This window comes from Rhinoraja longicauda, chromosome 24 (genome assembly GCF_053455715.1).
Source record: "Rhinoraja longicauda isolate Sanriku21f chromosome 24, sRhiLon1.1, whole genome shotgun sequence".
NCBI classification, from domain to species: domain Eukaryota; kingdom Metazoa; phylum Chordata; class Chondrichthyes; order Rajiformes; family Arhynchobatidae; genus Rhinoraja; species Rhinoraja longicauda.
In genome coordinates, this window is record NC_135976.1 from 32,601,039 (window position 1) to 32,616,570 (window position 15,532).

General features: G+C 48.0%; 1 protein-coding gene across 1 annotated transcript in view; it reads left to right on the plus strand.

Moving 5' to 3' along the window:
• Positions 1–15,532, plus strand: part of LOC144605339 (polymeric immunoglobulin receptor-like) — a 65,331-nt gene that overhangs the window by 27,255 nt on the left and 22,544 nt on the right. The window contains exon 4 of the mRNA XM_078420472.1: positions 5,229–5,546. Within this exon, the coding sequence (XP_078276598.1) occupies positions 5,229–5,546 (318 nt within the window). The remainder of the gene's footprint in view (positions 1–5,228; positions 5,547–15,532) is intronic.

Below are 15,532 nucleotides of genomic sequence, written 5' to 3' on the forward strand. Positions count from 1 at the left end.
TCGGCCCAACTTGCACACACCGGCCAACATGTCTCAGTTACACTGGTTCCACCTGTCCACGTTTGGTCCATGTTCTCTTCAAACCTGTCCTATCCATGTACCTGTCTAACTGTTTCTTAAGTGATGGGATATTCCCTGCATCAACTACCTCCTCTGGCAGCTTGTTCCATACTCCCCCCACCCTTTCCTACCCCCCACTCTTTGCGTGAAAAAGACACCTCATGATTATTCCAGATGGACGTGGAGTTTGAAACATCAGAGGCAGATCCACCTTCTACCACAGGCCGGGACGTTTCGTTCAATGGGGCACAAAGTACTGGCTCGAAGGGCCGAATCGCCTACCCGGAACCAATTTTCTATGTTGATATGTTTCTATGAATCGTCACCTTTCCACCTTCTCCAGAGAGAGTTCCTGACCCGTTGAGTTACTCCAGCACTTTGTGTCCTTTTGTGTATTAACCAGCGTCTGCAGTTCCTTGTTTTTACTAGTTCAATGGGGAAGTGGGTTTTACTGAGATTGAACCCAGGGTGGGTCAGAGTGAGAGACAGTTTGGCTTCCTGTCACATGACCACCACTCGGGTCAAGCCACGCCCACAGGGAAGGAGGAACCGGACGCCAGGTAGATTCAGGAACTTGGGGAACAATCCCGCTGAAATGGGAATTAACACCAGCGGTAAAAGCATTAACCATATAACATATAACCATATAACAATTACAGCACGGAAACAGGCCCGTTCATCCCTACCAGTCCACGCCGACCACTTTCTCTGACCTAGTCTCATCTACCTGCTCTCAGACCATAACCCTCCAATCCCTTCCTATCCATATACCTATCCAATTTACTCTTAAATAATAAAATCGAGCCTGCCTCCACCACTTCCACCGGAAGCTCATTCCACACAGCCACCACCCTCTGAGTAAAGAAGTTGCCCCTCATGTTACCCCTAAACTTTTGTCCCTTAATTCTGAAGTTATGTCCCCTTGTTGGAATCTTCCCCACTCTCAAAGGGAAAAGCCTACCCACATCAACTCTGTCCGTCCCTCTTAAAATTTAAAAAACCTCTATCAAGTCCCCCCTCAACCTTCTACGCTCCAAAGAATAAAGACCCATCCTGTTCAACCTCTCTCTGTAGCTTAAGTGCTGAAACCCAGGCAACATTCTAGTAAATCTCCTCTGTACCCTCTCCATTTTGTCAACATCCTTCCTATAATTTGGCGACCAGAACTGCACACCATACTCCAGATTCGGCCTCACCAATGCCTTGTACAATTTTAACATTACATCCCAACTTCTATATGCGATGCTTTGATTTATAAAGGCAAGCATACCAAACGCCTTCTTCACCACCCTATCCACATGAGATTCCACCTTCAGGGAACAATGCACAGCTATTCCCAGATCCCTCTGTTCCACTGCATTCCTCAATTCCCTACAATTTACCCTGTACGTCCTATTTTGGTTTGTCCTACCAAAATGCAGCACCTCACACTTATCAGCATTAAACTCCATCTGCCATCTTTCAGCCCACCCTTCCAAAAGGCCCAAGTCTCTCTGTAGACTTTGAAAATCTACTTCATTATTAACTACACCACCTATCTTAGTATCATCTGCATACTTACTAATCCAATTTGCCACACCATCATCCAGATCATTAATGTAAATGACAAACAACAGTGGACCCAACACAGATCCTTGGGGTACTCCACTAGACACTGGCCTCCAACCTGACATACAGTTGTCAACCATTACCCTCTGGTATCTCCCATTCAGCCATTGTTAAATCAATCTTGCAACCTCACTATTAATACCCAACGATTTAACCTTCTTAATCAACCTTCCATGTGGAACCTTGTCAAATGCCTTACTAAAGTCCATATAGACAACATCCACAGCCTTGCCCTTATCAATTTCCCTGGTAACCTCTTCAAAAAATTCAAGAAGATTAGTCAAACATGACCTTCCAGGCACAAATCCATGTTGACTGTTTCTAATCAGGCCTTGTTTATCCATGTGATTATATATATTGTCCCTAAGTATCTTTTCCATTAATTTTCCCACCACAGACGTCAAACTAACAGGTCTATAATTGCTAGGTTTACTTTTAGAACCTTTTTTAAACAAAGGCACAACATGCACAATGCGCCAATCTTCCGGCACCATCCCCGTTTCTAATGACGTTTTAAATATTTCCGTCATAGCCCCTGCTATTTCTGCACTAACTTCCCTCAATGTCCTAGGGAATATCCTATCAGGACCTGGAGACTTATCCACTTTTATATTTTTCAAAAGTGTCCGTACCTCCCCTTCTTTAATCCTCATAATTTCCATCACTACTCTACTTGTTTCGCTTACCTCACATAATTCAATATCCTTCTCCTCGGTGAATACCGAAGAAAATTAATTGTTTAATATCTCCCCCATTTCTTCCGGCTCAGCACATAGCTGTCCACTCTGACTCCCTAATGGACCAATTTGATCCCTCGCTATTCTTTTGCTATTGACATATCTGTAGAACCCCTTGGGGTTTACTTTTACTTTACTTGCCAAAGCAACCTCATATCTTTTTTTTGCTTTTCTAATTTCCTTAAGATTCCTTTTACATTCTTTATATTCCTCAAGAACCTCATTTACTCCCTGCCGCTTATATTTATTGTATATCTCCCTCTTTTTCCAAACCAAATGTCCAATTTCCCTGGAAAACCACGGCTCTTTCAAATTATTATTCTTTCCTTTCCACCGAACAGGGACATAAAGACTCTGTACTCTCAAAATGTCACCTTTAAATATCCTCCATTTCTCTATTATATCCTTTTCATAAAACAAAATGTCCCATTTCACTCCTTTTAAATCCTTTCTCATCTCCTCAAAATGAGCCTTTCTCCAATCCAAAATCTCAACCCTTGGTCCAGATATAACCTTCTCCATAATTATATTGAAACTAATGGCATTGTGATCACTAGACCCAAAGTGCTCCTCAACACATACCTCCATCACCTGACCCGTCTCATTTCCTAACAGGAGGTCCAACACTGCCCCTTCTCTGGTAGGTACCTCTACGTATTGCTGCAAAAAACTATCCTGCACACATTTTACAAACTCCAAACCATCCAGCCCTTTAACAGAATGTGATTCCCAGTCTATGTACGGAAAATTGAAATCACCCACAATCACTACTCTGTGCTTACTACTAATATCTGCTATCTCCTTACATATTTGCTCTTCCAATTCCCGTTCCCTATTTGGCGGTCTATAATACACCCCTATAAGTGTTGCTAAGCCTTTCTCATTTCTGAGTTCCACCCAAACAGCCTCCCTAATCGAGCCTTCTAGTCTGTCCTGCCAAAGCACTGCTGTGATATCCTCCCTGACAAGCAATGCAACACCCCCACCTCTTGCCCCTCCGATTCTATCACATCTGAAACAATGAAATCCTGGAATATTTCATTGCCAATCGCAACCCTCCTGCAACCATGTTTCACTGATCGCCACAACATCATACTTCCAGATGTTAATCCAGGCTCTAAGCTCATCCACCTTTCTTACAATGCTCCTAGCATTAAAATATACACATTTAAGGGACCCATCTTTTCTTATTCTCAGTTTATTTCTTTTCACTTCTTTCACTCCTAAATATTGGGTCTGAGTGTTTCCCTTTTCTGCCTCCTGCCTCACACACTGCCTATTAGCTATCTGTGTTTGAGTCTCTCCCCCCAACCGTACTAGTTTAAAGTCTCCGCAATTACCTGAGCAAATCTCCCCGCCAGGATATTGGTTCCCCTCAGGTTCAGATGCAACCCGTCCTTTTTGTACAGGTCATACTTACCCAGAAGAGGTCCCAATGATCCAGAAACGTGAATCCCTGCTCCCTGCACCAGTCCCTCAGCCATGTATTTATTCTCCACCTCACTCCATTCCTATTCTCACTATCGCGTGGCACAGGCAGTACGCCTGAGATTATCACTTTGGAAGTCCTTTTTTTTAAACTCTCTTCCTAGCCCCCTAAATTCTCCTTTCAGGACCTCTTCCCTTATCCTACCTATATTGTTGGTACCTATATGTATCACGACCTCTGGCTCCTCTCCCTCCCCTTTCAGGAATCCTGGACACGCTCAGACACATCCCGGACACCAGCACCAGGGAGGCAAACTACCATCCGGGTCTCCCGACTGCGTCCACAGAATCGCCTATCTGACCCCCTCACAATAGAGTCCCCTATTACTATCGCTCTCCTCTTCCTTTCCCTACCCTTCTGAGCAACAGGGCCGGACACCGTGCCAGAGGCCCGGGCGCCGTCGCTGCCCCCAGGTAAGCTGTACTCCCTAACAGTACCTAAACAGGAATATTTATTGCCAAGGGGTACATCCACTGGGGTACTCTTTAGTCCCTGCCTCTGCTCCTTGCCCCCCCTAACCGTGACCCACTTGTTTACCTCCCGTGGTCTTGGAGTGACCACCTCTCTATAACTCCTCTCTATAACCTCCTCACTCTCCCTGACCAGATGGAGGTCATCAATCTGCCGCTCCAGGTTCCTAATATGGTCCCTTAGGAGCCCCATTTTGTCGCACCTGGCGCAGATGTGGATGTCTGGAAGACTATCAGACTCCCAGATTCCCCACATCCGACACCCAGAACAATAAACTGCCCTGGCAGTCATACTCCCCCTTAACTGCTCCAACCGCCCACCCAAAAGAACTGAGTGATCTCCTGGGAGAGGCGAAAAACCGGATAAAAACCCAGGCCAATTTGGGGAAGAAAAATCCGGGAAATTCCTCTCCGACCCCAAGCTAGGCGATCGAAACTTGTCCGGGAGATCACACAGGTCTTACTCCTTACTATCCCCCACAAAATACTACGGTCTCTGCTCTCTCTCACTCACACACACGCACACTGATTGCTGCTGCTGATTGCTACAGGATGCAAGTGCAACAGGATCTATGCAAAAGAAGAGAGACACACAATTCTGGAATAACTCAGCGGGACGGGCAGCATCTCTGGAGAGGACACATCACCCATCAGGTTCTCCAGGGATGCTGCCTGTCCCGCTGAGTTACTCCCGCTCTTTGTGTCCATGTTTGATGTAAACCAGCACCTGCAGTTCCTTGCTACACATGATCTATGCGAAACCATGGACCTGTCTGGACAGTACAAATGACATGTTTTTTATTCTTAAAACTCAGCTTGTGTTGATGCAGTGCGATTGATCTTTCATCATTAATGTGCCAACAGGGTCAATGGGAATAACTGGACCCAACGAGGTGAGGGGAGTGTTGGGTCAGTCGGTCACAATGGAATGTCGGTATGGTCAGGAATACATGGACAACAAGAAGCTCTGGACTAAAGGTGGTTATTACGGTCTCTCCAGTACCGTGGTTTTTACTGATGACCCGCACCGAGGGAGGACATCGATGACTGATAACAAAACACAACAGATACTTTCAGTAACCATCGACAACCTGGAGAAGAGTGATGAAGGACGCTACTGGTGTTCGATAGTAAAATTTGCAGCCAATGAAATGACATCCATCTCATTGAAGGTTTCTGAAGGTGCGTTGACGATCTCTCCTCACTCTCCCAGTTGTGAAAATCCCAGCTGGGAATTCCCGGCCTCGGTCGTCATGGTGACTCGGTGCCACATCACCGGGGGTCGGGGTGAGGGGGAGGGAACCTCATTTACTGGTGTCCCGGCCCATGGGGTCACACCAGGAGCCCATTGTCCCAGGAGCAGTGTGTGGTGGGGGGGGGGGGGTAACCTCATGACGGCTCATTTCCCCAAAGATGATCGATCAACGACCACAACCTCTGCCGCCCCTCAACGGTGCTGGGGGGGGGGGGCGCCCCCTCACCCGCTCTCCCTGCCCGTCACTGTGACACCCACCACCCACACAATATCTGAAGAAGGTTCCCAACCCTAAACATCGTCTGTTCATTCCTTCCACAGATGCTGCCCGATCTGCTGAGATCTTCCAGCACTTTGTGATTTGCTCAATATTCCAGCACCTGCCATTCCTTGTGTCTCACAAACATTGTTGATTTATGTGCTCAGTTTATTGTTGTCGCCTGTACCGAGGTACAGGGGAAAACCTTTATCATGTTTCTGATGAGGGCCAAGTCATTGGGTATTTTTTAGGTGGAGAATGACAGGTTCTCGATTAGTACGGGTGTCAAGCGATATGGGGAGAAGGCAGGAGGATGTGGTTGAGAGGGAGAGATAGATCAGCCATGATAGAATGGCGGAGTAGACTCAATTGGCCAAATGGCCTAAGTCTGCTCCTATCACTTATCAAACATAGAACATCGAAAATAGATGCTGGAGGAGGCCATTTTGCTCTTTGAGCCAGCACTTATGAAATAAGAATCCTCATGAGATTAGTGATATAGTCTTTACAGTGAGCCACACAAACTGTACAATTTGAAATACTCACCTTGTCGGGAGAGAGAACGAGAGTTAATGTTTCAGGTAGATACTACCAACCAAATTGCATTATTTCCAATTCAGTCCGTGTAAAGCAAATAGTCCACGGATCATCCCACTCCCACTTCAAGTTCTTCTCCATCGCAGAAGACACGTGCCTAACTCTAGCAGCAGGCAGACAACACAGCCTGTGGGACTCTGAAGGGCAAGAAAGAAGTCTCTGAATACTTGCGACTATCTGCGGGCATTTTAATGGGTTAGACTCCTGTCTAAATCAAGGGGCTTGGTCCATCTATGGTGGCCTCAGAAGGATCTTTGCGCAAATGTCTGGAGTGGGATTCGAACCAAGAATCTCCCCACACAGAGCAAGAGCGCTCCCAACTGAATCATCTCCCACACCTCACTGAAGTGGCACAGAACGTGCTTTCAGACATTTAACGTTCAAAAACTTCATTCACTTTATCTCCACAAGGGTCTCAAACACGCCGCCCAGATACGGTCACCACCAACTCTGCAACAATCGGCACAAGGTCTTCCACCACAACCACTCTGACCACCCTGCCTCAGGATGCAGCAACACCCAAGGAAACAATTTCCCCTGAGACTCCCGTTTCAACACCTCCAAACAGGTTAGTAACTCGAAGAGCCCACTCAGCCTTACCTGAGAACAAATTAGTTAACTTCAGTTCAGCTCAGTTTAAAGATACAGCGTGGAAATGGGCCCTTTGGCCCACGAGTCGGCTCTGAGCAGCGAACACTCCATACAACAGTTCTGTTCCACACGCTCGGGACAATTTACAGAAGTCGATTAACCTACAAACCCGCACGCCTTTGGAATATGGGAAGAAACCGGAGAAAACTCTTGCGATCACAGGGAGAACGTACAAACTCTGTACAGACAGCACCGGTAGTCAGGATCGAACCCGGGTCTCCTGCGCTATGAGACAGCAACTCTTCCGCTGCGCCACCGTACCGTCCCTAAATGGTCGGCATTGACTCAATGGGCCAAAGGGCCTGTTCCCATGTCATATCCCTAAACTCTAAACTACTTTATAGTTCCTTAGATACCAATAGAATTATTCATATTGTTCTAGAATTTAACCTGCACTGCATTCAAGTATAGTTCCACATTTTTACTTATCGGATCGAAACACATGGTGCGTTACTCGAGAGGGAATCAGTCCTATTACCATGATCTTGCCATTGTTTTTTCTTGTATTTTGCAGGAAGGCAATTACATCTTTATGACAGGTTGTTCTATCGATTGCCTTGACAATTGTCTTTCTTATGTTCATCGCTGCCATTATTGGATTTGTAAAAAAAAAGACAGGAAAATAAAACTGCCTTCGGGCGGGGGTGGGGGGTTGGGCTGTCAATCACCGGCCGCACGGAAGGTCCCAGCTACCACCGGTTCTGCTGCTGTGGCTCATTTCCACAAAGACCAGAACCTCTGCCGCCCCTCACTGGGGAAATAGGGAGGGGGGGGACCGCACCTCGCCCAACAGGGAGGAGAATGGGGGAAAGGGGGGGGGAGGGGCAGGTTAATAGAAGATATTTAAAGTTAGAAAATTCAACGTTCAAACCGTTGGGTTGTCAGCTGCATAAGCGTAATATGAGGTGCGGGTCCTCCAATTTGCATGTGGCCTTACTCTGGCAATGGAGGAGGCCCAGGACAGAAAGGTTAGTGTGGGAATAGGAAAAAACGTTGAGAGTGTTGGAAACCGGAAGACCAAGATGGGTCCCGACTCGAAAAGGACACCCATCCTTTTCCTCCAGAGATGCTGCCTGACCCGCCGAGTTCCTCCAGCACCTTGTGTCTGTCCATATTCTCCAGCGATGCTGCCTGACCCGCCGAGTTCCTCCAGCACCTTGGGTCTGTCCAAATTCTCCAGAGATGCTCCCTGACCCGTTGAAGTACTCCAGCACTTTGTGCCTGTCCACATTCCCCAGAGATGCTCCCTGACCCGTTGAGTTCCTTCAGCACTTTGTGTCTGTCCATATTCTCCAGAGATGCTCCCTGACCCGTTGAGTTACTCCAGCACTTTGTGCCCATCTTTAGTATAAACCAGAATCCGCAGTTCTTTGTTTCCACAATTGAATTAACATATCTGTCATCTCCTTGTTTCTTGGTATAAATGCACCAGCGTCGTTCTCTGGCGGTCCCACGCCTACCTTAGCCGCCTCCTTCCCCTTTATATATCCAAAGAACATCCGCTCTTTCTTTAGATGTGACACTCAATTTTTCTCTCAAAACCAATCGTCCCCTTTACGGGCTTTTTAATCTTTCGCTGCTGGATCTTCAATACTTCCCAGTGCGGTAATCCTCGCCACATTGTATGCCCTATTCTTCAATTTAACCTTCCCCTTCAACTCCTGCGTTGATGTGGTTGTCTCAGGAATTGGAACCCATGTATATACCGTGATGCTTTGAGCAATGCTTGACCACTTTGCTTCTATTTACTTTGTGGCAATTTGCACAAGGCTCAGGTAATAATCTGGCAATTCTCATTCTTGTGGTTCTAACTTCTCCTCAAAATCCTCCAGCAAAATGTCCTTCCTTGCCCGACCTGTGTGGTCGGAGCTGATGTGGACCATGGGAGATGACCCTCCCACTCCAGGTTCTTCAGCCCAGAAGGGACATACTTAATTCCGGCATCAGGCAAGCAACACAACTTGTGGGACTCTGGACTGCATGAAATAAACGTGGGAATGCTTACAACCATCTGGCGGCATCTCAATGGGCGAGACTCACGTCTAGATCAAGGGGCTTGGTCTATCTATGGTGGCCTCGGTCGGATCCTTGCTCAAATCGGTGGATTGGGATCCGAACCAAGAATCTCCCAACACAGAGCAAGAACGCTCCCAACTGAAGCATCTCCCATACCTCGCTAAAGTGGCACAGAAGGTGCTTTTAAACATTTAATGTTCAAAGACTTCATTCACTTTATCTTCACAAGGGTCTCAAACACGCCGCATAGATATCCTCGCCAATTTGCCGGGGGGGGGGGTTGGAAGCCCCCCGGCCTGCTGGCACTTCTCTGCCCCACATTCCAGTTGCTCCTTATCCCTCTGTGGTCTAACATCCAAAAGGATACAATTTTGGTGTCATCTGTAAACTCACTAATCGTACTGCCAATATTAGCATCTAAAGCATGTAGAGTGTAGTAGATAAGGGCATCTTGGTCGGCGCGGGGAAAGTGGGTCAAAGAACTTGTTTCCATGCTGTTTGACTCTGACCACCAACATTAACATCTAAGTTGTCGTTGTATGTAGTCATGGAACACCTCCAAGGGGTGGATGCATGTTGCGGTACAAAACATCTCACCAATGTCTACGCCACAACCTTGGATCACGCTGAATTCCATGCGCAATATGATGACAAATGTTTTCCCAGCGCTGATCGGTGATGACTCTGCGTGGAAGTAATGATATTTTCTTGGACTTCCAGGGACGTGATGCTGAATGTTCGCCGTGTTTGGGCTGTGTTACGCTGGGTACTCTTTGGAGCCCTGCTTCTCTTGTCGGTCTCCATCTCCTGTGTGACAAATTTTAAAAGGTAAACGTTTGCAATCTCTTCAATCTGGTGTTCATATTAAATTTGGTTGGGAGTGATGGATCAAGTCTAGTTGGGAATTTTACTTTAGAACTGTAGAGATGGAGCGTGGACACGGGCCCTACAGACGAACAAGTCCGCGCCGACCAAAGTACACTAGCACTATCCGACACACGGCCGCGACCTTGCAGATGGAGGGGAAAGAGGAACAGCGCCGGTGAGCTGGCTGGGGTTTCACCTCCCGCTCCCTCGGATGCGTTTGGGTTTGCCGAGGTCGGCTGCGGGAGGTACCCGAGCATAGAGGTCGTGGTCGTGGGAGGAACGGGGGAAAGGGTGCGTTCGTTGGTCGATGTGTGGGCGGAGTGCGAGTGGGCCGCTGGAGGCCCCACAGAGTTCGGGGACGAGCGCATGGATCGGACACGGTCTGCAGCGGCACGGCACGGAGCGGCGGTGGAGACACCGACAACATCGCCAGGCCAGGCCGACCCCTGCAACTCACACCCAGTGCCGTCCCCACGACAACTGGCCCTTTAGCCCAAAATAAGACGCTACTTCTTTAACAATGTGATCTTTAAGAATATAAGATACCGCCAGAAATGTGGCAACTCGTGTGTGCTGTCCCCTGTAATCTTGTCCTTAGCTTCGACTGTGCTTATATCAAGTAAGATTTTTACTGAATTCTATGCAAAAGAAACATCACTGTCCGGGTGTACACGAGACAATAAAGTACCATTGGTCCATTGAGCAATAGGGATTAAAAAACGGTTAAATGATTACAAGTATTGAACTGTGGACATGCGTTATAAGAATAAGGTAGAAATTAAGGGTAATCGATATATCAATATTGTTATTCTGATGGAATGGCACCAAACAATAATTTTGAGCTTTTCAGGGCCAGAGAGGTTGTTCACCAGTTGGAGATGTCCAAATCTCAGCACCTTGACCCACAGCATCACCACAACCCCACCTATGTCCAATCTAAAATGACCGCTTGAGGAGGAATTTGTTCAGCCAGAGGGTGGTGAATCTGTGGAATGCATTGCCACAGACGGCTGTGGAGGCCAAGTCAATGGGTATTTTTAAAGTGGAGATTGACAGGTTTACTCAGGCAGTCAAAAGCTGTGGGGAGAATGGGGTGTGGAGGGAAAGAGAGACCCGTCATGATTGAATTGCGGAGTAGACTCGATGGGGCAAATGGCCGAATTCTGCACCAATGTTTGCAGACACTTCTGTGCATCGTGACATTCACCCAAATGACAGCAGTACGTAGACGAGAACTCAAAACTGGCTCTCCAGAATGTGAACTTTTAACTTCATTAGCAATTGAATTGCTGTGCAAAACCCTGCACATTGAATATTGAAGAATGTAATCAAGCGTAAGTAAAGATGGTTGAATTTTTGTCATGTCATAAGTGATAGGAGTGGAATTAGGCCATTTGGCCCATCAAATCTACTCCGCCATTCAAACATGGCTGATCTATCTCTTCCTCGCACCCCATTATCCTGCGTTCTCCCCATAACCACTGACACCTGTACTAATTGAGAATTGATCTATCTCTGCCTCAAAAATATCCAGGACAGCCTCCACAGCCTTATGTGGCGAAGAATTCCACAGATTCACCACCCTCTGACTAAACGTTTATTGAGCAATTCTTTGCAATAATGCATCTTGCATTTCAACAGCACCTTAAAGGTGATGGACAAGATTCAAGATTTTTCACAGCACCGTTGTCAGGTAGAGTTTGGCATCGAATCATATGCGGGTTTAGAGATACAGCATGCAAACAGGCCCTTCGGCCCACCGAGTCCACGCTGACCATTGATCCATCCGTTCGCACTAGACCCCCGTTATCCCAATTTTGCATGCACTCCCGACACATTGGGTGCAATTCTACAAGAGGGCCAATTAACCTACAAAGCCACACCTCTTTGGGATGTGGGTGGAAACCGGAGCACCCGGAGGAGACCCACCGGGTCACAGGGAGAACATGCAATCTCACACTGATAGCGCAGGAGTTCAGAATGGAACCCGGGTCTCAGGAGGTGGTTGCAGTTTCACCTACAGCAAACCCAACCCACAAATATCAGCCAGAACAAGCATCTCCATCACCAGTGTAGCAGTGTTACAACACAATGCGAGCAACTCACGTCAAAATATGTTGACAAAGAAGAAGACGCAAGGAAGTACAGATGCAGCAATATCAGATAGTCCGCTTGGGCAGATTGGAACCCAATGGGGGGGAACATTGAATTCTCTAGTTTTAAGTAACTAACCAACAACCACCCTTTCCCCTAACCTCTGTCCCAATAGACAATAGACAATAGGTGCAGGCGTAGGCCATTCGGCCCTTCGAGCCAGCACCACCATTCAATGTGATCATGGCTGATCAGTCGCAATCAGTACCCCATTCCTGCCTTCTCCCCATAGCCCCTCACTACCCGTATATACCCTTTCCTCTAGCTTCACATTTCAATCCCTCTTCTCTCCATATCTCAAAGCCTTTTATCTTCTTTCCATCTCTGACGTTCGTCCACCCATTAGCCAATAACCCTCTCTCCCTCAGCTGTATCCACCTATCACTTCCCAGGCTTTATCCTGCCCCCACCTCTCTTCCAGCATTCTCCCCCCCTACTCAAATCATCCTGAAGAATGGTCCTGACAAAACAAACATCACCTATCCATGTTCTCTGGAGATGCTGCCTGGTCCATTTAGTTACTCCTGCACTGTGTGTCTATTTTTGAGAACTAGGAAGTTGTGAGGTTGATAAGAAGATCTCGGAGAAAATCCAGGCGGTCACGGCAGACTGTACAAACTCCTTACAGACAACACCGTAGTCGGGATCGAAACCGAATGTCAGCCTAAGGCAGCAGTTTCGACGATTGCGCCACCGTGCCACCCTCGTCCACTCGTCCCACTTGCCTCCGTTTGACCCACCTCCATTTTGTTCTGCCATATATTGGTCATGATCCAGTTTTCACACTCAGTTCCGATGCTGGACAAATTAGTGACGCGCATTTTGGGGTGGGTAAACAAATCACAAGTTCACAAGTTCTAGGAGTAGAATTAGGCCATTCGGCCCATTTCTCCATCCAAACACGTCTGATCTCTGCCTCCTATCCCCATACAAGTTCAGACGCAGTGTGCCCGCATTTGGGGAGGGGGTTGAGGTGGTGGGCAAGGGAATGTTTGAGGTGGTGGACAGAGTGCCAGTCAAGCGGGCAGACTTCACCAGGATGAAGCGGAGCTTCGATGAGATGCTCTAATCCATGCAACTGGAGAGCGTTGCGGCGCCCTCCTGATAGGTGCAGTGTCCGTGGTGAGGAGGCTGGGGGAGGTGGCAAGTGAGTCGCAAGTTACTCTCGAACCACAGCAAAGTCATTTCCTGAGTAAACGGAAATGGAATGTTTGACTTCTGTTGTGAATGAGGAAGAGGGCAACTCAGACGCAGTGCAGGGACCAAACCGAACCAACGCAGCCGAGACATGGCGGTGACACAGGGAGAATTCACCCACCAGAAACGGCCCGGATCCAGGGGAACAGTCGCTCTGTTGGTTCTTGTCGCTCTTGGCCTCACACCAGGTAAATCGTTGTATTACAAAATGCTCTGTTCTTTAAAATTATTTACTCGCGCCTTGAATTATTTGTAACCACGGACCTCTCTGCACCTTGTGGGGACCTGATGATCAATTGCTCAACACTCCTTAGTTCCTGTAGACTTCCATCAGCGATTGTTGTCGTGTTGTGCGCAGCCAAATTACACACAGCTAGCTCCCTGTCGAAAATGACCCAAAAGCTGGCCTTGTTGACCTTGGGTGTCGGGATAACTCTTGTCCCCAGAACAGATAGGTTGCTCCACTATTCTGGTGCAAACTATCTCCAGGTGAACTTTCTCAGTTACTTGAGAGATGGCAGATGGCAGATCAGGTAAATGCCTCGGCAAAGTGCCATCGCCTCCAGCAGTGACGACCTCCCTCAGTACCGCGCTCCCTAAGTCCTCGAGCTTCGGGAGTGGGGGTTGAACCAACGACTCTCTGACTCGGAGACCAGAGTGCCACACGCTGACCTTTCGCTAGATGTCAATGCTGGCCCTTGGTGTGGCTCAGCCCGGGACACAAGTTCTCCTCCGCTCCCCGACGAGAATTCTGCAACAGCCGCCCTCGCTGTTCCCCCTCTGCGATTCCTCCTGCTCTCCTGCTCCGCGACCGACATTTCCTCATCGCCATCTGCTTAGATCTGTCGCTTTCACGCCTTACCCCTTGCATATCTCTTGACTTCCTGCCCCACTCACTCTCGGTCTGAAGAAGGGTCTCGGCCCGAAACGTCACCCATTCCTTCTCTCCAGAGATGCTGCCTGACCCGCTGAGCTACTCCAGCATTTTTTTGTCGATCAAAGGCACACGGCACTCCCTCCAGGCACTGCAATGGGAAATGTTGAACCTAAACCTTAGCACATTCAAAGAAAAAAACCTGTGGAAGCCACACATTGGGAACAGGCGGGCGTCTCAAATGAGGAAGCACCACATTGACTGTCCAATTTAGCATTTGAAGAAGTTGTGGTAATCTCTCCCTTCCAAGAAAAATCAACCGCCTCACACCAGATTCTGCTGCTCGAGCTGTTCTTCACACCGTGCTTTCCCCAGCCTCTGAGTTCTCCTTCAAGGCGTTTGTCTTGTGGCTTGTGAGCGGTCCTGGACTGATGTGATGATGTGTCTCCACCCCAGCTCCTGAATCTGCAGAGTTTCAAATGTGTTAGAGTCGCCATACAGTGATACAGTGTGGAAACAGGCCCTTCGGCCCAACTTGCACACACCGGCCAACATGTCTCAGTTACACTGGTTCCACCTGTCCACGTTTGGTCCATGTTCTCTTCAAACCTGTCCTATCCATGTACCTGTCTAACTGTTTCTTAAGTGATGGGATATTCCCTGCATCAACTACCTCCTCTGGCAGCTTGTTCCATACTCCCCCCACCCTTTCCTACCCCCCACTCTTTGCGTGAAAAAGACACCTCATGATTATTCCAGATGGACGTGGAGTTTGAAACATCAGAGGCAGATCCACCTTCTACCACAGGCCGGGACGTTTCGTTCAATGGGGCACAAAGTACTGGCTCGAAGGGCCGAATCGCCTACCCGGAACCAATTTTCTATGTTGATATGTTTCTATGAATCGTCACCTATCCACCTTCTCCAGAGAGAGTTCCTGACCCGTTGAGTTACTCCAGCACTTTGTGTCCTTTTGTGTATTAACCAGCGTCTGCAGTTCCTTGTTTTTACTAGTTCAATGGGGAAGTGGGTTTTACTGAGATTGAACCCAGGGTGGGTCAGAGTGAGAGACAGTTTGGCTTCCTGTCACATGACCACCACTCGGGTCAAGCCACGCCCACAGGGAAGGAGGAACCGGACGCCAGGTAGATTCAGGAACTTGGGGAACAATCCCGCTGAAATGGGAATTAAACACCAGCGGTAAAAGCATTAACCATATAACAATTACAGCACGGAAACAGGCCCGTTCATCCCTACCAGTCCACGCCGACCACTTTCTCTGACCTAGTCTCATCTAC